The sequence below is a fragment of the Ixodes scapularis genome, unplaced genomic scaffold (assembly GCF_016920785.2).
Source record: "Ixodes scapularis isolate PalLabHiFi unplaced genomic scaffold, ASM1692078v2 PGA_scaffold1__304_contigs__length_218370807, whole genome shotgun sequence".
NCBI lineage: Eukaryota > Metazoa > Arthropoda > Arachnida > Ixodida > Ixodidae > Ixodes > Ixodes scapularis.
The window spans coordinates 69,591,542-69,613,830 of NW_024609846.1; the positions used below are offsets into that span (position 1 = coordinate 69,591,542).

Sequence of the window (22,289 nt, forward strand, 5' to 3'; positions counted from 1 at the left end):
GTTGCAATTATTCCTCCTTGTAAAGGAAGCAAATTTTCGAAGAGCTTAGCCATAAAAAAGCAATCTTTGCGAACATGACGTGCATACAACAAATGATGTCTGACTAGCCAAAATCGCTGTTCATTTTTTTGTAAGCCTGAACCTGCCTTAAGTGGTGACAAAAATAAAGTAAAATATCCTAATGACGATAAAAGATGAAAGCGTAAAGGGAAGTAGGTACTTTGTTTATTTTCTGATGCGGAGACAGACGGAAAATATTCAAAAAAGAGTCTTCAAATTTTTTTAACTACTACTTACTGTTGTGTACATAAATACACGCTTGTTATTTCTGTGTATAAAAGCCTCTGAAACCGTACCGAAAGAATCACAGATGCTGAGAATCTCATAAATGTTATTAATATTGTTTGAAAATTTGAGCACATCAGATGTTCTCGTGCACGAAACAAGTGATTAATAAATACAAGGCTTATATACTTTCTCTTCATTATGCGACAACGAACACGTTCATTTTGTGCTGTTGTTTTTGCTCCATTAGCTGTCACATGAACTCAAAACTTCCCAGAATTGCTTCCTTCTTGCTCCTTGGTGTCGTTCCTGTCGCAAGAAAAAGAACAAAGTATGGGGAATCTGGACTTCTCTTGGTGAAGTGGAACTAGAAAATTCTTTCAAGAATGCTAAGAAACAGAAAGTAACACTGGAAGATAAAAATACAAATATATATTTAGCCCCCTTTAGTATACACGTTTTCTGCCTGGACTTAGAAACTTTACATGTTGATCAACTTGCCTTTGTTTTAACGTGACCAAAATAATTGTTGTATATAGTAAAGCAAAAAAATTAAAACAAAATTCGCATTTTATAGAATATCTTTAATACATCATGTTTCTTATATAATCGAAAAACAGAACAGCTGAAACAAATTAAGATAGAAAACACAATGTTGTTTACCTCTACTTCCTTCAGAATTGTGGACAATTTTGCAAAAAATAAGAAGTAGAGATTGTAGTTTTTTATTTAATTATCTGATAATTATTTTGGGCAGCGTTAAAAAACGGTACTCTGAGTTATATAAAACCTTAACTTTCCAAAAGAAATAAAATATAAATTAAGCCCTACTGAAATTACGTATACCAAGTTATTCCTAGTCTTTTCCATGTCTAAAAACGAAATAAATTACTTCTTTCGCCTGTATTTAATCAATAAATTTGTTGTGTGTTTCTTGATTACATATATTTGTTAAAAGCAGTACGGAGCGCTTGAAAAAATAAAACAAATACTGGAGCTGGGTTGAATTTGCTTTCTTTTTTCACAAACGAAAACCTTGATCCGCCATGTCTTTGCCTTTTAGGCAGTCTTTTTTAAGTGTGATTACCGAGACAATGCCGCTATTTTTCCTGTAATGTTTGTCGGTTTTGTAAAAATAGAAAACACTGCACAGATTTGGTCTTCGCACGAAAACATTCTGGGGCCCGTCCTTCGCTGAACGCACTCTGCAGGTAAACGTGGGTTTATTTTGCGGCGAAGAAGATTCACCAGCATTTTTAGATGTAATACGCTATTGATTGTTTGTGAGCACAAGGTAACAGAACGTCCTCATTGAAGATAATTTTTTTTAAATTTATATAGTGAAGAGTTGTCTCTAAATGAAGTATAAAAGGGCGATTAAGTTCCGTAGTATGATAGTGGCTCTTTTCATCGACTCTAGAGTGCACTGTCCTTCAACCAAAGAGCAAAATTCCTCTTCCATCTTCGTAACCGTAAAATACAGGCGATGTATCCCATACCATAGATCTTCTAAACTGTCCGGTATTTCCAGAACATTCAGGTCGTCATACTGGTCTTAACACACTGGTTCGTTAAAGAAGGAAATGGATTCATTTATTTTTTAGAAAAAGCGGGGTTTCCCTTAGGACGTACCATCTACTGCCTAATGACGCAGTTTCCCAGATACACGTTCGTAGTGTTTCTTCTTTTGCCGTGCATAACGTTTTGACTTGTGGAGACGAGTGCACGATTTGTATGTTGGCGACGACTCAGTTCGAACGTCGCAACAGGTAATATCATCAAAACTTTTGTATTTCTCGCTACACGCACACGTTTGCCATAAAATAGAAAGTTATAATTTTCGTACCTTGAAGTACTCGTCGCGACGACCTGTCTACGTCACCCGAAACTCGCTATTGAAATTGAAACCACCGACTAGGTGGCTCAAGCTGATTCCCGATTAAGTGGATTCTGATGTTTCAGTTCAATCATTCGTTCGCCCAGTATGACAATAAGACGTCCTAAAGCGCGTGTTGCTGTTCTAATTTAATGGTTCATGTAAGACTAACTTGATATTTTTTTCTCAATATTTATGAGTAATTGAATATCTAGCAATCCATATGTTCGAAGTATTTCTAGAGAAAGATCCTAATACACACGGTATTTAATTTTCATTCGAAGAAATTAAAAAAAAGACGGTGTAAAATCTAGACCAGTGCTTCACCATGTTTTTTGCCAAACTCGGCGCACTAGAGATGCGGTAACAATCGTCATGGTAAGTTAACTATTAACGAAAATCAATTAACTTTCAAAATATTGGTTTTATGGGTCATGTTGAAATTACGTCATTTCCGGTAATTAGAATTAGAAGACACAGGAATAAAAAAAAATTGCAAAATTAATGCTTTCTGAAATATTAATTGCTACATGATAACATTTTTCGTAGCCCGATTTAAATATTGCGCGTAAAAAGCGCGCCTCAAGTTCTGCCCGCAATAACGCTTAAAAAGTGACGTATCCGTTTCAGTCACATTGTCAGTCATGACGTCTGCGCACGAACGTTGAAAGATTAGTTCATTTCTGGAACTCCCGCGGAGGGGGCTTCCTCACCTACATCGGTCCGCCTCCTGCCGTTTTGAAACGCCATCCAGGTTTACGTTTCAAAAATGGCAAATTCCATGGAGTATGCTGAAATGCCATATAGACGCTATGCTTCAAAACATATGTATTGCATAGAATGGGCTGCTGTTACTATAGTTGCCGTCCTCAAAACGGTGGGGCGTCGAACAACGAGAGGCGAGCCGTGGGGCGAGAACTCCTCGTGGAAGCCGCGTCTATGGGCAGTTTCGTAACTGAGATAATCGAGTAACGTTGCTGCCTAACCACCAAGGACACACCGCCGAGGTTATGACGACATGATTGAAACGACCACGCAACTGATCTAAGAGTCCTTGTGGGTAGGGCTTCCGGCGCGCAATTTTTAAATCCTCTTAAAAAGTATCAAAATCTATCATCGTAATTAGCAAACTAATACAGTTACTCGCATTCTTTTAATTGATTTTTCATGTCATTGTAATTGCCATCAATACTGCAATTTTAATAGAGCCATTATAAACGATAATTAAAAATGTAATTACCGTTTTTTTAGTTAATGTGTCTACGTTTTATGAAGGGTAATTCCTTATTTAATGTATCCGGAGCTCTATATATGCGTGGTGAAAGCAGCACTCGTCTAAATTTCGTTCCCTCTGCAGAAGCAATAGGTTCGAAATAAAAGCAAACCCCCTATATTACCTGTACAATCACCTAAAAATTAAACATAAAATTCTCGTTTTTTTAGTTTTGTTCGATTTTATGAAAAGCGACTCGTGATACACGTGATCAAGGTTGTCCTACTTCCCCTCACTCTGTTGTTGACGCCCATTATCAATTCGGCTGGTGTCCGCCTACGGTAACCTTGGCTCTGAACGCGACCGCTGCCAAACCTCCGTTGCGCTTGGGCTAGAGTGCATTCCAGGCCCACTCTTCAAAGACACTTTAAGCTGAGAATCGGAATCAGAGTTGGTGGCTTTACTGGCGATTGCAGTGAATATATAATACCAGGCATCAATGGGCTTAAAAAAACGTTGATAATCATCTTGAAGCCCCAAATTGATATTGCGGACAGGCTTGAACTCGCATTCAGTCAGTCAGAGCACGAGTCCAAGCAGAACGCTGGCACAGGGCTAGCGTCGAATATGAAATCTGCGCGGGTCCTCAGTTTTTGATGTAGACAAAAAAGCCCTACTGATTTCTATGTATGTGGTGTTGCCTGATCTCCACGGTAGATGTTCAATAAAAAGGTCGAGACAGAAAAAGAAAAAGGACAATTAATAAGAGGGGAAAACGACAAGGAAACTAATTGAAGGCAGATTGGGATAAAGAACTGGAGCAAGGACATCAACTGCTTCGCTGTAATTTTTTTGAGCACAATTTTAGGAGCCCGATTTTCTTTTAGTATTTTCCCACAACAAAACACTTGAGGAGGTGGCGAAATAGCAAAACTTATGCAAAGTATTTAGCTTTTGAAAGAGTTGTCAGTGTAAACTTACACTTTCTTCGACGAAGGAGAATGGCGTACTCCACAGGATCGCCGAGACCATAGCCGTAGTTGAGCCCGTAGGCGCCCAAGCCATGCCCATACCCGTAGTTTCCGGTCCCGTAGCCGAGAGATCCCACGCCGTAAGAGTAAACTGGAGCCACGTGTGTTTCAGTTGTGAAGACAGGGGAGACATGAGTAACTGCAGCTGCTGTAGGAGCGGCGTGAAAAGTGACCGCTGATGGGGAGGCGTGGTAGTTGGCTACAGCATGAGCGGCGTCGAACGTCGTAACTTCAGTGGCCACGTGAACTGGTTTGACATCAGGGGCCGCTGCTAGAACCGGAGCAGAATGCTCGACCTCGGTGACCTCTGTAGCGGTCGTGACTGCTGCCACTGGAACAGAGTGGTGCGCATGGGTGACTTCTTCTGTGGTGGTGACGGTGGCAACTGGAGCTGGGGGATGGACATGGGTGACCTCTTCCGTGGTAGTGACTGAGCCTACCGGAGCCGTGTGCTCGACCTCGGTGACAGAGGCGACAGTGGCAGCCGCCGGAGCGCTCTTGTAAGAGGCGGAGACTGTGCTAGTGACGCTTGGAACTCCAGGAGAGAGGCTCGTGGTCGTAGTCTCAGAATAGTAATCTTCTTCGTCAACGTACGTGACTCCGAGTCCACGCCCATCATTTCCCCGGAGTAAGCCAGCAAAGGTAGGGCTGGTAAGGGCCAGGATTAGAAAAAAACGGAACTGCGACGTAAGAGTAAAAATTAGTGCTTTTTACACGCACAGACCTAAAGTTTATAGCATTTGATTGGTGTAATAAGTGTGGCCTGTCCGTATAGTAAATAAATAAACACGTCGTGGCGCAAACGTACAACACGCTCGAATTGACCAGAGAATTAGACAAAGCATAATAATTTAGAGTATGAAAGTGAAGTAACGAAGACAATTTTTTTTTCAAAATGTAATGACGATGGCTTTATTTCTTAGAAACATATCAAAGCACATACATGATTTATTTAAATGTTTAATATATGTTTTATGCAAAACTCATCAAACCTACCAACTGCGCTCTAAGCCGTTCTCGTAATTTTTTAGGCCTGCTTCTTCGCAACACACGCATTGCGCAAGTCACCGCAATCTTGAAAAGGAAACAAACGAGCCCTTTTATCAAAATTTTATTAGGTTTATAAATATGGTCTCCGCTATATTTGTGAGGGCGCAAATACAGTCAAACCCGTTTATAACAAACAGCAGGAAACGCCACGATCAGTTCGATATAGCAAGTAATTCGATATAGCAAAAACTGTTTATGATGAACTTCCACGATGCGTTCGTTGTAAGGCGAGAACTTCTTTTTCTTTCTCATCTCTTCGCTTCCGCCTTGTAAAAACCGGCTGGAAAGTATATATATATATATATATATATATATATATATATATATATATATATATATATATATATATATATATATATATATATATATATATATTTCTTTTTTGCATACGTGTAGAGTTTGTGTCTTTAGCGTATCTACCCTTCTAAATCGCTTCTTTTCGTGGGCAACGGTTTTGGGGTGAAATTATTTTTTTTTTTTTGCTGTGCGCGCGTGCAGAGACTATTTTTCTAGCTTTCTCCCCCTTCTGATTCGCTTCTCTTCGCTCAATTTTTTTCGCAACTTGAACCCTTAGAATTTTCTTTCTTTCCTACTTTTTTTTTTCTCAAAGGAACAGGCTAGAAGACGAACATTTGCGCGTTTTTGGAAGCCTTCCCGGGCGAAAAAGTTCGATATAGACAATAGGTTGTTTGTTATACAAAGTACTCTTTAGATGCATTTTTATTTAAATTTTTTGTCTGTTCGATAGCGACAATAATGCGCTTTAAGTGGGTTCCTTATAAGGGGGTTTCACTGTATTTTACCTCGGTCTCCCAAAAGCAGTATCCGTTCGTAAGACAATTCTATTCTCTCAGTATTTTCAAAGCTCAGTCTGATAGCACGAAGAAAGCAATAACTTTATCTGGTGGTACAGGCCTGTTTTTATTGAATTTAAAATTCTGCACAAGGGGGCATTTTTTAACAATTAACATTGCACAACAAATATGAACTTTACAGGACACCAGTCGCATAGAAAAGGTGCTCTCCACTATTTAAGCCGGGCACAGAGCTCGGCACCGGTTCGCTGGTTGTGGGCGTTCCAAGATATTCGGCGTGTACTTTCGGGAGCCATTCACGATAAATCAGTCTCTTGCTTGGCGGAAGAGTATCTTACATTACATTTGGCTGACTGGTTCTTGTAATAATTTGCCGAGTTTTGCAGGATAATGCCTTCCCATAATCCTAATATTCGATATGAAAACAAAACGTGCATTCGCTTTAGCTGAAAGTGATTTCCTTCTTGCTCAGTTTGAGTATAAAAAGGATTTCTTTTAAGAATAGAGATATTGAAGTCATTTAAAAAATGTCACAATAATCTATTTTGATGATTTATTACAATGGGAACCTATCGCAAACTCTCCTACTAACTGGACTTTTAAGGGTATTTAACTCACAATAACCAACTGATTCAGATATAAAACAAGAATACGCAAAGCGACTGGCCTGCCTTCTTAATAAAAAAAAGTAGACATCACTATGATCAAGGGTAGACATCGACACGCCGTAATAGTGCTAATTTTGAAAAAGGCAGTTAATATTTTAGTAACTATGACGGTTGTTGTATAGCTTTCAATGAACTGGGTAAAAACAAAGGTACACTGATAAAATTTTTATATAGGCACAAAATTAGCTACATATTGTAGTGACTTCACGTAATTTACGAGCAGTTTGAGGTACTTATCACGACCCGTCACAAGTTTTTTGATGGATTCTTCAAAGAAGGTTGCCGTCTAGACCCTCAGTGCTTCCTTCTATCACGCGTCAACTAGACCGTTTGTCTCCAGAGACTTGCAATGTATTTAAACACAATTGAAGTAATGGGGAGGACGAACCGATGACCGCGATGAGTACCAGGAAAAAACGTCTGTGTCGACTGATGATCTTGTTTACGCGTGATGGAATGACTGAGAGCCCAGGTGGTAAGCTCCTTTGTAGAAAGCATTCAAAAGCTTGTTCAGTGACACGATAATCGCCTAAATCTGCTCAGTGATTAAGGGAAAATTAGCTAGAATATAAACGGTCCGTGTAAAAATATGTTCTTACTCGTCGTTTTATACTTGTCGTTTTAAAAGAGTAGTCGTATTACAGCTGAATAGGCCAAGAAGACGTGACCTAGCTCTGGGCAACGTGCACAGAAAGAACAATCAAGGGCCAGCAGGTTGCTGTTACAGCGAAAAGTGGCGCGAATCACCTTCATGGTCACCACACTTTCTTTCCATCAATAACATAAATAAATGAAGAGGGTAACGGCTTTCTTTCCAGGATGACCATGGTACCGGCTTAACGCTGAATTCGATTGACTTGATCGGTAGAGCGATTATCATACGTACTCTTAGCAAACTGCAAAAAGGGAGAACTTAATTATGCCTTTCAAAGCAGCCAATACCATCGGTAGCCTGCTGATAATTATCCCTCATCATGGTCGTTCCCCACAAATAGCTGCTCTATAAACTTTTCGTTGCATTGTAAAGAAAGACCTCGGCACAGTGTTCGGGATCAGATAAGTTCCTTTTTGAAACCGGATATGACCTATTTGTCAGACGAGTCACCAGTAGAAACTTGTTGCGGACCACTTCAATTATTATCGAAGTGTATCAGCTAGTTGGAAGTATAATAATAAATCCGAAAAGTGAAGCAATTATTTGGACAAAAAGGACTCTAGTCTCCTCATCATTTGCTTTTGATTTTTCTTAGTTTATTCATCGCCTCATGGACGCTCCCTGAATTATATTTGTTTAATCATATGGGCTTCTTTGGGAACTAACTGATATAACCTAGCGTGACTGAGAACACATCACCAAAATGCGTAACAGCTTACTTGATAGATTCACAGCTACAGTTTAACTCAATTAGTGGCCTTTCCATATTAATCAATTCGAAAGAACTTGAAAAAAAATCGGTACTTACTCCAACCATTGGGAGGGTGACGGACTTCGTGCTCGAAAATCTGGAAGGCTTATTCATCTGTATGCTGCAACAGATTTTATACGGATGCGACAGGAGAGGATGAGAGTATGTTTAATCGGCCATTCTTTTCGGTCGAGGAGGAATGCTTAGCGGCTCAAAAGGAAACTGAAACAAATTGCATTACAATGACGACCGAGACAGCACGCTCTCGGCAGGAGTCAAGGTCGATGGCGGCTTAATGTATATCCTTTTAACGATGCTACATCTAGCAGGCCAGGGAGAGGATCCTGCTCACTATGCTGTTTTTTGCGCAAAAATATATATAATAAGCTTTAACGAAGCTACATCTAGCAAGCGAAGCCAGGTTCAAAACTAACTGAAACGAAATCTTTTCATAATATCAGACAGAACGTAAAACCTTTCTTGAAATTATGCTCGAGTAAAAAGTGTGTTTGTGTGCGAAAATATCTCTTAATTGAAACGTGTAACATACATAGTAACGTGTATAAATTTTCAATGGTTGGAAGGATTATTTTCTGTCGTATAACCCCATTTCTCTACTCTTTAATTGTACAATATCAATCGCATGATAAATTGCGTTTGAGCTAAATAAGTCCACTAGTCGTACAAATGGTTCTTAATTATATATTTTTTTTCTTGCCTTTTATTTTTGTTTAGTGCAGGGCGAGTTCCTGTTCGAGGCGACGCAGTCTAGTTGATGTAGTTAGCCAATTGATGATTGAAAGGCATAAACTTTAGTGAATTGGTGAAGCACGGCGAATGAAAACAAACCTTAAAAGGCAAGGGGAAAGTTGAAGTATCGTAGGCACCCGGCGCTGACTTACACCTAAGATTAACAGAAAAAACATACAAGCCGGCGAAAACAAAAACAACTACTACACCGAAGTTAGCTATTAACTTCACACTGACTTAGATATGATATCTGGCTTTCATACAATGCGATTGATGGGGAACTGATTCACGTGCCCTCCTCCATCTTTGCGATGTATAACTGGTCTGGTAAAAGCGAGCGAGTTGAAAATCAATACTTAGAATCGAAATAATAAAAACTTGGAGGTCAAGCGAAGGACAACTACGTTATTTCATTTAGCAACAACGTTTATTTTGGGCAGAAGAGCACCATGAACGAGATCCCAACAAAGATAGGGTGGTAAAGGGGAAGAAAAGGGCGGAGGACACTGCGAGGGATGGGCAGAATGGCAGTGACGGTCTAGTTTTTACGTGAAGTTGCGATAGTTTTCAAGTTCTGGCCTGATGAACTCTGCCCGTGCCTCGTGGTTTCGTGCTCCCCCTATCCTTTTCACCAATTTTCCTTCCCTCTTATCACCCTATCTTTGTTGGAATCTCGTACAGGGTGCAATTTTCCTGCCCAAAATAAACGTTTTTGTTAAATGAAAGAACGTGGTTGTCCTGTGCTTGTGCTCCGCGTTTTTATTCTTTCGATTTTCAGTAAGATATAGAACACACTGGAGGCTTTTTTTTGTTCATTGATTGCCGTGTCGCGCAATAACTTCTGTGTCAGAAAACTGTGGGACACCTGCACTGTCGCAATAAATCGTCAAGTGTCCATGATTTAATGACCGAACGACTAATGCGTCTTGCCTTAACCCATCATTAACAATCGTACCAAACTGTCCAATGTGCACTTCGCAACACGACAAAGATGTTACACACCACCTCTAAATGCATTGCTTTCTATCTACTGGTGAAGCAATCGTGCGCAATTGAGTAGTTGTGGCACAGGTGAAATATAACTCCCGTAAATTGATTTTTCCGTTCACTTTAATTATTGCAGATATCGCTTTCAGTCTAGTGGTTGCCTAGATTTAGATAATAAGCATGACTTAAGGTGGCGATGCAGGCGAGTTGGTTCATGGCTTAAAGGGGCGATGCCACAATTTTTGTACTTTGCGCAAATATCGCTTAGAACGGATCCCGTGACGTTAATGACCTATGAAACACGCGCTCGTTTTTCACCCCACGTAACAGAAGCCCCCCCCCCCCCCCCCCAAAAAAAAAATAATAAAGAAAAACGAGCAGCATTCACCCGCTCAACTCGCAGCACGGTGACTCGCAGCCAGAACAAGCGGCCATGTGATCTGCAGCCGATTATATGCCGCCAATGCTGATCATAGCCACTCGCCGGTGTTGGCAAAGCACAGGACACGCGCTGAGTTCCCGACATTGTTATGGCTCGGCTATTGTCGTCGTTGCAGCGATTGGATACGGGCCACTACCCGAATGCTTCTCGAGCTAGTAATTATTGCGAGCCCAAATCGAGTGCCCACGCAATGCTCGGGTTCAATCTATGAACCGCATTCAAATATCGTCATTGGGGTGTACTGCGATCCCCACGTTACGTCATCAAGTTTCGCAAAGGAATGATTGAATGAAAATGATCGTTTTTGTCTTTGAAATAACACCACAACAAAGGAGTTCCTTGGCCAGTGGCGTTGCGTGCGAGTATCCTTGAGTCCCACTAGCGCCAGTAAGCTCTGCTCGTCTACAGCGTGTGACTCGTCGCAACTTTAATGGCTAACCAACTATATTCCGTTTCACCTTATGTTGTACCGCAGCGAAGGCTAGATGCTCGAGCTCGTAGGCTTGGCTGCTGCCCTTAATGCACGAGAGCTTGTGCCGCTGAGATGTGCCCAAAGCAAGGAGCTCGCGCTTGTAGCCTTTCCTGCGGTACATCATAAGGTGAAACAGAGCAAACACGCTGTATAAATATTCCCATAACCCAATTTGCTTTTTTTTTTTGCCAGTAAGCTCGCGTAAAGTGAAAAACATTCCAATTGATTATCGTTGCACCGCTCCTTTAAAGGGATACTGAACCAAGGAATTTAGTGTCCATAATAAGTGGCGCACGTTCTTTCCACGAGCCAGCAGCCGCCGGTGTGCGCGAGCACACGCAAACAAAATGACGTCAGAGACCTCCATTCGCGGTTAAGATGACAGTGAAATGTATGGGCTTCAGGCCAAAGGAGAATCAAGACAAGTTTTTCATCTACACAGTGGTGTCTGGTGTAAAAGGTAAGCGATTAATTGGTGTAACAAAGATGTAGCTTTCACTTGTGGAGATGAAAAGCCTGTCTTTATTCTCCTTTGGCCCGAAGCCCATGCATTTCACTGTCCTCTTAAGCGCGAATGGAGGTATTTGACGTAATTTTCGTTGCGTGTGCTCGCGCACACCGGTGGCTGCTGGCTCGTGGAAAGAACGTGCGCCACTTATTGTGGGCACTCAAATCTTTGGTTCAGTATCCCTTTAAAAAATTGGAAACAGCGCGCAAAGAAGACGAGGACAACGAGAGTAGAGCACAGGATAAGCGCTGGCGCAAGAAAGACGAGGACAACGAGAGTAGAGCAAAGGACAAGCTCTGGCGCAAAAAAAGACGAGGACAACGAGAGTAGAGCACAGGACAAGCGCTGGCGCAAAAAAGACGAGGACAACGAGAGTAGAGCACAGGACAATTCGCTGGCGCAAAAAGGCCAAGGACAGCGAGAGTAGAGCACAGGGCAAGCGCTGGCGCAAAAAGACGAGGACAACGAGAGTAGAGCACAGGATAAGCGCTGGCGCAAAAAGACGAGGACAATGAGAGTAGAGCACAGGATAAGCGCTGGCGCAAAAAAGACGAGGGCAACGAGAGTAGAGCGCAGGACAAGCGCTGGCGCAAAAAAGCCAAGGACAACGAGAGTAGAGCACAGGACAAGCGCTGGCGCAAAAAAGCCAAGGACAACGAGCGTAGAACACAGGACAAGCGCTTGTCCTGTGCTCTACTCTCGTTGTCCTCGTCTTTTTCGCGCGCTGTTCCCAATTTCATAAGCATGACGTTCCAGACAGGTTCAAAATACAAAAGAGGCCGAAATACGTTTGCTCGATGCACGTTTTGGGTGTCGCGATTTCGAACGTGTATCCGAAAACACAACGCCGACACGCTGGCGCCCATTGCTGACGGCTTTGGTGCTGCCGTAAAGTGGCCGCAGTTGTAACTACCCATTATGATTTTGAATTCTCGGAAACTACACACTTCGGGAAACTTGGTGTAATTTTTCCAGCTTTTGTAGAACCTCCCAGCTAGCGAGGTAACGGTAATGACTAGTTTTGTGGCTATGTCCCTGCAATAAATTTCCAGAGCACGCCTCTCTCTGAGTATTGCATTGGTTCAGCATTCGCAATTATCTGGAAAGGCCGAGATGTCAACTTTGTGAAAAAGCGCGGCTATTATTTTAGTGCTGACAGCACATGATAGGCCGCAATTCTAATTGAAGCCGATTGCCTCTGGCCAACGGACATTTTTGGGTCGGTTGACGAAGATGCGTTAGGAATTTTCCCTTCAAAACTACCGCCCACCTCTGTGTTGTAAATTAGTCTTTTCCCGAGAACCCCGTGGCGTTTTTGCGCTTTTTAATAATGATGGAATTGTGAAGAGTGGGTATTTGCACGCACCATTTATGGCAACTGGGTTAGCGTCAATTTCACCATATTTTTTGCTTTATAGCTTCAAAACCACACAAATATTGCAGTATGTTTTTGCGGACTTGCGAGTACATATTATAAACGTTAATTTCGGAGGGTTTAAAAATATCAAAGACGGCCCTTTTTACAGCGGAACTGTTAAGGGCTGGTTTCCCCAGGATCATGTCTGGAACCAAACAAATGTCCACCCGTGTGGTCGACACAACACTGGTTGCCGCCGTCGCTCATAGATGGCGGTAGCTGTCCAAAGTGTTGTGTATGCCAGTTGTCTGTTCGCCGCCGTCGCTCATAGATTGATCGGGGCAACCTTTCCAGCCTCGGCAACGTGGCATGTGGTTGCTGCCGTCGCTCTTAGATGGCAACTACATTTTTTTCGGAGGAAGAAGAGCGGGAACAGAGCGAGTGGCGATATGCGTAGCAGCGCGAATGGTTCTGGTACCGCCGCGAGGCCGCTATCGCCTAAAGTTCCACCTCATTGAGCGCACCAGATTCCCTTGCGAAGGAAGAGCAGATCGCTCGCCTGGAAAGCCGCCGCCGAGAACAGAAGCTACAGCTCCGCTGCTCTCCCCTCTTCAGCAGAGTGGAGAGGCTAAATTTTTTTTTTACTGATTAAAAAAAAAAAATGCATATTTAGCAAATGGCTTCTGTGCGAGCAGTTCTTGTAAATTTCTGTCGCTACCCAGGAAAACAATATTTCAGGCACAGATGAACTATATAAAGAAAAACACACTGGCAAAGTTTAAAAACCTAAGCTTTTATAGTTACGTAGAAAACAAATATTGAATGCTGAGTGTGATTGCGCAACGTTCTGTATTTACGATTTTGTTTCTCAAAATAATGACCCTAATAGTCGGTGATTAGTAATTTTTGCCAATCCTTCCTCTGACTAATTTTTCAACAAATATTTCTAGACCCGTAGCCAGAACAGTTTTTTTTGGGGGGAAGCTGACTGAAATCCTAACATCGCGCGATACGCAAAACGCGCACGTGACTGAGAGGGTGTTTACAAATATTTTTCGTCAAGACAATTTTTCTTTGCAAAACGTTTTTTTTTCTTCTGGTCATGTTGCCTGCAAAATAAATGTATTTCATCAAAATTAAAAAAAAATAATCACCGAACATGGTTTTTCGATCTTATCTGAAAAATCTTTTTATATCAAAGGGTGGTGACAGGCTACCTGCGAAGGTAGCCTTCAGATGTATTAATTAAAGCGTAGTGTCTTGTCATTGATACAAAGTGAAAATTGTGGCTTTTGCGCATATAAGAACAGAAGCGGATACAACAATGAACGTCTAGCCCAATGTTATTTGGTGCCTCTAAATACACCTAACAAAGATATGAGGCGATATTTTCTTGTTCAAAAAGAAAACCCAATCCAAGGACATTCCTAACCGTTTCAGCGATAAAACTTTCGCTTTACTAATTTATTTATCTATCAAAGCAAATATAATAAGTGTGTTTGATGTTATGGACTTAGTGACTTCCTCAACACAATTCCATTGTGCGACCTCGAAGAAGAATTTAGTTTAGATAGGCATTACCCAAAAAGCACCAGAGTTAAGGTTTCCAACTGACGGCCTGTTAGAAATTTTCATTCAGCTGCCTGGCTACGACAAAATAACCTAAGCAGACCTATTCAAATGTGTAAAAACCTGTGCTAAAAAACTGAAAAAAATTTAATTTTTTTTACTCCACTTTGTTTCATCACACACTATTTCTGCTGACATAAAACACACAACTATCTCCTTGCAAAATGTTAAACTGATTAAAGGGTTCAAGATGAATGCCACACACAGAAACAAAATATGGGATGAAACTTCAAGTATCAAGTTTATTTAACGATAACTGGAGTTTATTGCAGACTTCGTGGACTCGGCTAAACTTCCTCCGCTGCCATACGTTGCCATCAATTTTCTGAAAAACAAAAAACAAAAAAACAAATACAGCAAAAAGAGTGATTTAAGATGTGAACCTAGCTATTACTTTTATTATATCAAGCTATATTTTACGGAATAAACGAACAAAAAAAAATAATAGGCGTGCAATTAGAGGAACTCGAAGGTTTATGCTTAGCATTTATGCATGAAACGAGTTTACATTTGTGTCAGCATCACGAGGTGAAAAACAGCGTATTTTACTTACATTTCTTCTTGCGGAGGAGGGTGGCATAGTCGCCGTAGGTGCCGAGTCCGTAGCCGTAGTTAAGACCATAGGTGCCAAGCCCGTGACCGTAGCCGTAGTTGCCGACACCATAGCCCAGACTGCCGACCCCGAAGCCGTACACGGGAGCGGCGTGGCCGTAGGTCGCGAGAGCTGGAGCAGCATGGTAGGTGGCTACGGCTGGAGCGGTATGGTAGGTGACGGTGCGGGCGACGGGGGCGGCAGCGAGAATTGGAGCAGCAGCCACAGTGGCGACTGGGGCAGCCGCAACGGCGGCAACGGCTGGAGCGACTTCATATGTTGCGACCCTAGTCACAACTGGGGCGGCAGCAACCAGAGGAGCAGCTGCTACCGTAGCAACTGGAGCAGCGGAGAAGGCTACTGCTGGAGCTGCAGCAACATGGGCGACTGGAGCACTAACCACGACGCTAGCCGGAGCTGCGACAGAGTATCCGGCCAGCCCAGAAGAGTGAACGACGCCACCACCGTGGGTGAGCCCGCAGAAGACAGGGCTGGCCAGGGCCAGGAGAAGGAAGGCGCGAAGCTGGATGCATTAGCAATGCTCGTGGTTAGAAACAATGAACTAAAACAAGTTGGATAGAGTATCTTGTGCCTTTTAAAACATGGACGGGTCAATATATTGCAAGTAAATTGCGGTGTGCATGCAAAACGTTCTTCACATGCGAATTATGTTGAGATAGGATATTTTATCCTAGCAAAGTTTATTACAAAAACTTATTCCAATGAGACTGATGCAGGTGGAGTCATTCAGTCGGGCAGATATTAGAAGATAGCATACTAGCCACACACTGTTCGACAATGAACTGAGGTTTTTTCAATTACTTTTGATTTAACGGTGGATTGATAATGTTGCTGTTGTAGAATTTGTGGCACTGATTCCGAATCTCATGCATAAATATCTCCAAAAACCATGTCAACAGATATGCGCAGCAAAATTAGGAATTTTTTAATTGGCACCTCGGCAATATTTTGGCAGTGTGGCGTCCGTTTCTCCTTAGCTTCCATTATGACTAGGGCTCCGTGTTTTCGGAGTTTATGTTTCGTCAAATTTGGAGGGTGTTTTTCGGAGTTTATTGTTTGCCGAAGATTCGGAGTTTATCGGAGTTTATATGTGTTTGATTCACAATTCTCCAAAATTCGGAGTATAATTTCGCAGTGTATCCTAATGAAAATAAATCTGTAAATAATAACCGGATGTTAACGTATGCCAGATAAAAAATAAAACGCGTTTGTATTGATTAAAATTTCTTTAGTTAAATTTGGCGTTCGTGCCATTGCCATTGGCAATATTAATTTGTCCCACGACAAAGTCGCACACAAGTGTTGCTCTGATAAACGTCGATACCTCAAAATCAATAAACTCCCGGAGGTAGTCGCTAGGAAGCTCGTGGTGTTCCCATCCTATTCCATCAATCTAGCCCGTTGCCTGCTCGAGGTGGTGTGGTTAAGGATGTAATAGAGAGTTTCAACTGTTCTTTTCCTCTATTTAATACAATCTTGGTGGTCCATAGCTTCCACTGTAACAAAAACATACCTTCTCCTTTTTCTAAATCACAAATCGCATGGCTCAAACTGGAAACCAAAAGAGTGGCTTTTGTCGTGACCCGAATGTACAATGACCTGTTGCCCTGAATCAACCTCGACGAGACAAGCGGCAAGACACCTTGTTACAACGGTCTGAGATTTGAAAGGTAATTATGGGTCCATTTTCCCAGGAGCATTGACTCAGTGCTGATCAAATTGTAAAAAAAACAAAAAAACAAAGTCTACTTTTTTTTTTAGCCGGGGGGGGGGGGGGGGGGGTGTCATTGGCGCACAAACATTCGGAGCTTATCGGAGAAATCCGAATTGGCCAAAATTTTACCGGCGGGTGTTTTTCGGAGGTTTTCGGATTTATACGAAAACACGGAGCCCTAATTATGACTCATTAAAATTGCGACTGGAACATTATTCACCGTACCTTAGGACAAAGTGCATCTAAAGGATATACACTTAATAAACTTATTGCACTCAATATTTCTGTCTCAATCTATCTCTGTCATCTCGTATACCTACCTGTAAAGTAGCTTTTAGGCCTCTTCTAAAGAAAACATATATAGAGAGTAAGAAGAACACTTTCTATAATTGGGTATATTTACAAGCAGAACGTCACTTCTCACAGTAAGTTATACACCCAAATTTTATGTTTATGCAGGCTTCTCTGCTGAGTACTACAAGGCGTTTTGTGCTTTTTTAGCTTCTATTTTTAGGCACATAACTTAAAAATAATATGACCATCAATCCGAACATACGTGTTTCAATAAACAAAAACAAAATGGTATTCATCAACAAAGTTTCATGTCCACTGATTTATGGTGAGGTTTTATTACTATACCACCAAAAATATCACATTATTGAAACTTAATACCAAAAAATATATCTGAAAGATAGCACTCAAGTGTACACTGTTGTGTCTGCAAGCTGATCCTGGCTGCTAGTGCAGGAGGACGAGGAAGGAGGAATACGAACGGAGCACGAGATGGAGCAGTTGGTTTTTCCGTCCTGCCTTACCTAGTCGCTCGTATTAAAAACACAACATACACATGATGGAGTTGCAGCCAGGTGGCGGCTAGCGGCGGTAAAACCAGCACAAAAAAAAAACCAAAACGTAAAAAGGTTTTGTTTCGTTTTGTTTATTGGACATGCTTACTTTCGTAGTTATATTTCAAGGTGTTTGATGAAAGGAATATAAACTAACAAAAATATAGAACTTTGTATCTGCTCTAGATATTGACTGTTGGAGAGGATTACTGGATGCAGCTAAAGAGGGACTAAGATGAAAAAAAAAAGATTATAAATAAACATCTCAATGACTTACCATGGTCTGTTAGTAACTTAAATATTTAGTACTCCTAAATCTGATAATGTGACCATATTTATTATACTGGCATACGTGTACAGTTGGCTACCCAAAATGTAGGGCTATTATTTTGAGCAAATGTTAGTAACACCAAGGTTTGCGGCGGTATCGTTACCTTTTTTTACTTTCTTAAGCAGTGCTGATTCAACGGTAACAAATTATAAAGATCCTGGATTACTATTATTTCAGCGCTCCTAAAGAAACAACAAATACTTTCAGCACTTGAACGAACTTGATGGGGTCATTGATGATTATCTCTTGCACGTTCATCGAAAACGTCCAACCTCATGAAAAATGAAAGAAAAAAAAACAGTTTTACTCACTCCGACCATGGCTAGGTTTGTCCCTCGACTGGAGATCCAACTACTGGTTGGGGAGAGTTTTCAGAACCCTTTTATACTAAATGATATGAGATAAGCGGAATTCATTCGAAATGCAGAACAATACTGCTCAAAACGTGTGGAATAATAACTTGCCTTAACTAGAAATTGCAACCAATTCTGGAATACATAACTACTGTAATCGGTTTTGCAATCTTTATAGACTATACTTATGCAGCTGCATATATCTAGATTAGCATTTTTGTTTCTACTGTCAAACAATCAAAACCTTCGATTTAATAATTCGCCATAAATGTTCTCAAAGCAAGCGTCACACATTTTTTTGTTTTGTTTTTATGGTTGAGGGTAGCTCGACTGAGCTGGCAAGTCTGAGGTGTCTATAAGATATGCTTCTAACGTAAAAAAAAAAAAACATATTCCTTTTTTATTCTTATATTGCGAAAGACCCAATCGAGTGGTGGCTTGTACTTTAAAGGGTTTTTTGCGTGTCTTTAATGATGGCACATGGCAGCATATATAATTATATCCATACAAGACATTAGCTAGAACTGTTTAGTGTCTAAAATACGTTTTCGAAATCTTTATATCAGGTACAATTTTTAACAGCGGAGTGAGACCGTTGCCGAAACCGTATACTCAGTATATTTTATATAGACAGAGCGTTATATTCAGTCTTGTTTATAGAGACGGGCGTTTACGTGAATACATATCGGGTTCCTTTGAAGGTGTGAGAAAAACTAAGCAGACCAAAAACACTCGTAAAATATTTAAAAACTATATATGAAAGTAGAAGAATCAAAAGAAAGCTTTGTGAGATGTGATATACAGGAATAAACATGCATTTATAACTAATCCAGATATCAACGGTTGAGTCTGAATCAATTGCGACGGCTTGTTGGAGTCGAGAGAGTTGGGTCATTCATTCGGCGACAATTTTTCAAACACTCCCTCTCCTCCTCCTCTCCGTCCTCCTACCCCTCTTCCTCCTCCTTCCCTCGCGTTGCATCATGGGAAATGCCCCATAATGCATCGCGCGGGACCCTCGTGGCGTCACTTGTGACGTCACAAGGGTCCTGTGCGGTGTATTATGGGACATTTCCCATAATGCACCGCGCGGTAACGGCGACGGCGACGGCAACGGCGACGCCGCTTATGCCGGAAACAGCCGCCTAAGGGCAGCGCTCTAAAATAAAATTTAAGAGTTTAATGGCCTCATACATATATTTAATCCTGATTTTATTTTGTAACTGAATCATGGTTAGATGAGACAATTCTGAATTTTGAAATCCCCTCCCCCTACGTATGTTGTGTACAGAGAGGACAGGAATTGCCATGGTGGTGGTGTGCTTTTATTGGTTAACAGGTCATTGAACAGCATGGTAAGTGATGCGGACACTAAGCACGTTGAATCAGTGTAGTGTCGCATACGCGCTCCTAACATAAGTGAAATGGTTGTTCGTGTGTCTTACCGCCTTCCCTGTTCCACTGCCGAAACATTTTCTGATTTGAACAATATTTTATATGACCTACCTCACAAACATATTTTAATTGCCGAAGATTTTAATCTGCTGGAATCGAAATGGGCAGGTGACCACGATACAGTACTATCTGGTCTTGCATATTCTGACTTTGAAGATATTTTAAATATTTAGATAGCGCACCTAACCTAAGCAATCAAGCTCTGCTTGTTGCACGAATAAAAAAATACCTCCGGCTTTGAATAATTTGTTTGTCAACCAACAAGATGCGAACACATTCTTGATCTAATTTTGTGCAACGGTGATATTCTTCATGGTGTGTCTATCTTCCCACAAATTAGTGATCACAGCATAGTCACAGCTAGTTTAAAAATCCATCTTTTTCGCGCACGGAAAAGTGTCCGAAAAGTATCCATATATGACAAAAAAATTATTGTCATAGGAAATGAATTGTTTGAATATTTAGTTGATTTTACTATATCATCCTTGGGGAGCTGTGTGGATGCCTTATGGTTTGCTTTTCATAAATGTTTGTCAGGTCAAATTAAAAAATATGTTCGAGCCAAATATATATCTGAAAATACTAACGCTGATAAGCCTTGGATAACGTATGCTGCTCAAAGAGTGATAAATCAACGAAGGCACAACGGAAGTACTAAATGCATTCATCTGTATATGCTGCGTCAAAACTTGAGAAGCTGAATAATGCTTATAGAGATGTTGTCACCTTGAAAAAACGGGAATACTGTGACAAACTTTCAAATGAAATACGGTCAAATAGCAAAGAGATTTTGGGCCTACCTTCTAAAACCTTGTAATAAAGGTGTTGAAATCCCGGTTATTTTATTGATGGTTAGATTATTTAGATACTCATTGTAAAGTTAACTGGTTCAATAAATATTTTCAGTATATTGTCCCCCCTCACAAGATGCGTTAACCCCCCCCCTCCTCAGTGATGAAATAGAGCCTCCTATGCCACCTGTTGTCATAAATATAGAAGGCATCGAAAAAATGTTTCGAGGACCTAGCTGTAAAAAAAAAACAAAAAAAAAAACGCGAGCCCAGATGGTTTGTTGCCAAAAAGTGCTGAAATCGTGCTCATCCGCCTTTTCCCGCTTCCTTCACATAGTCTTTTCAAAGTCTCTAGAGGAAGGTGTACTTCCAAGCATATGGAAAAGGACATTTGTTATGCCAACCCACAAGCAAGGAGCAAGAAAAATGTTGAAAACTATCGCCCCATTTTTCTTAGTTGTTTATGTTGCAAGGTTTTAGAACACATTATGCATAGTAATGTTGTAACACATCTACATACTAACTTTTTATTCTCCAGCTCAGCATGGTTTTCGTGTTTTCCGTGCGCTACTCAGCTTGTTTAAATTTACTATGATCTTGTTACAACAGTTTAGAATGGAAGTGGAAAGCATGCTATTTTCCTTGACTTCCGGAAGGCTTTTGATTTTGTGTCTACCCCTTGTTGTTGTATAAGCTGAGCTCTTTGAGCCTTGATAACAACGGCTACCGATGGATAGAAAATTATCTTTTTTCTGAGAAAGCAGTGTGTATTCATGACCGGTGCAAAATTTGAATTTGTTGCTGTGACATCTGGCGTTCCGCAGGGGTCAGTCTTTGGGGCGTCTTTGTTCCTTGTTTTTATAAATGACATAGCTGTAGGGATTGACTCGACTGTGAGGCTGTTCGCAGATGATTGTGTGTTATATCACTTAGTAGAACATTCCCTTCATTCTGCTCTCTTACAATCTGATTTAGATAAAATATCCAGTAGGTGCTGGACGTGGGGATTAAGTCCCAATGCTGACGAGTGTCCACGTCACTTTCGGGAATAAAAAACGCGACAGCATGTTGTCATGTTTTCCTATGAATTATCGACATCTAGACAGAAACGTGGATGTGAAGTATCTTGGAGTAATGTCATCAAGATATCTTTCGTTTAAAGCTAACATAAAAAAATCTATAAAACAGTCTGGTAGAATGTGAAATTTTATTAACCAAACCGCACGCAGTGCTCCAAAAGAGCTAAAAGAAAGTGTTTACTGCTGCTTGGTGAGATTGACGCTTGAATTTTCATCTGTTCTGTGAGACCCGCACCGAGCGTACCTTGCCACTAAAACAGAAAAAAAAAATCAAAACCGTGCTGCAAGGTTTGTATCGGGATCGTACACTAGAATAACCAGCGTGACAGAAATTAAACGTGAGATTGGTTGGCAACTATTGGATTCAACACGAAAGAAATTTAGTCAAAAGTTTTTATTTTCTGTTATAGTATTTTAAATAGAATTTATAAATATAAATATCTTGAATTACCAAACTGCTTTTCAACCCGAAGAGATCACAGTAATAAGACCAAAAAATATTTTGTCAAACTGATTGAAAAAAAATGTAAATTTTTTTTTCTAGTATTATAACGAATTATAATTCATTGTTTGCATCGCCATTCACTACAGAGGACGTAGTATATTTTTTTTCAGTATA

At 40.9% G+C, this 22,289-nt stretch overlaps 2 protein-coding genes across 2 annotated transcripts; both read right to left on the reverse strand.

Annotated features, from left to right (window-relative positions):
• Positions 1 to 204: 204 nt before the first annotated feature.
• On the reverse strand, positions 205 to 8,447 carry LOC115330814 (mucin-3A). The gene is made up of 3 exons (XM_040223020.2): positions 8,402 to 8,447; positions 4,356 to 5,085; positions 205 to 594 (listed from the first exon to the last, which is right to left on the reverse strand). Coding segments are annotated over exons 1-3 (741 nt in total). The 5' UTR covers positions 8,411 to 8,447; the 3' UTR covers positions 205 to 592.
• A 6,257-nt stretch (positions 8,448 to 14,704) lies between these two features.
• On the reverse strand, positions 14,705 to 18,345 carry LOC115330816 (cuticle protein 12.5-like). Its single transcript, XM_040223028.1, has 3 exons — positions 18,304 to 18,345; positions 15,043 to 15,604; positions 14,705 to 14,814 (listed from the first exon to the last, which is right to left on the reverse strand). Coding segments are annotated over exons 1-3 (573 nt in total). The 5' UTR covers positions 18,313 to 18,345; the 3' UTR covers positions 14,705 to 14,812.
• Between the last annotated feature and the right edge of the window lie 3,944 nt (positions 18,346 to 22,289).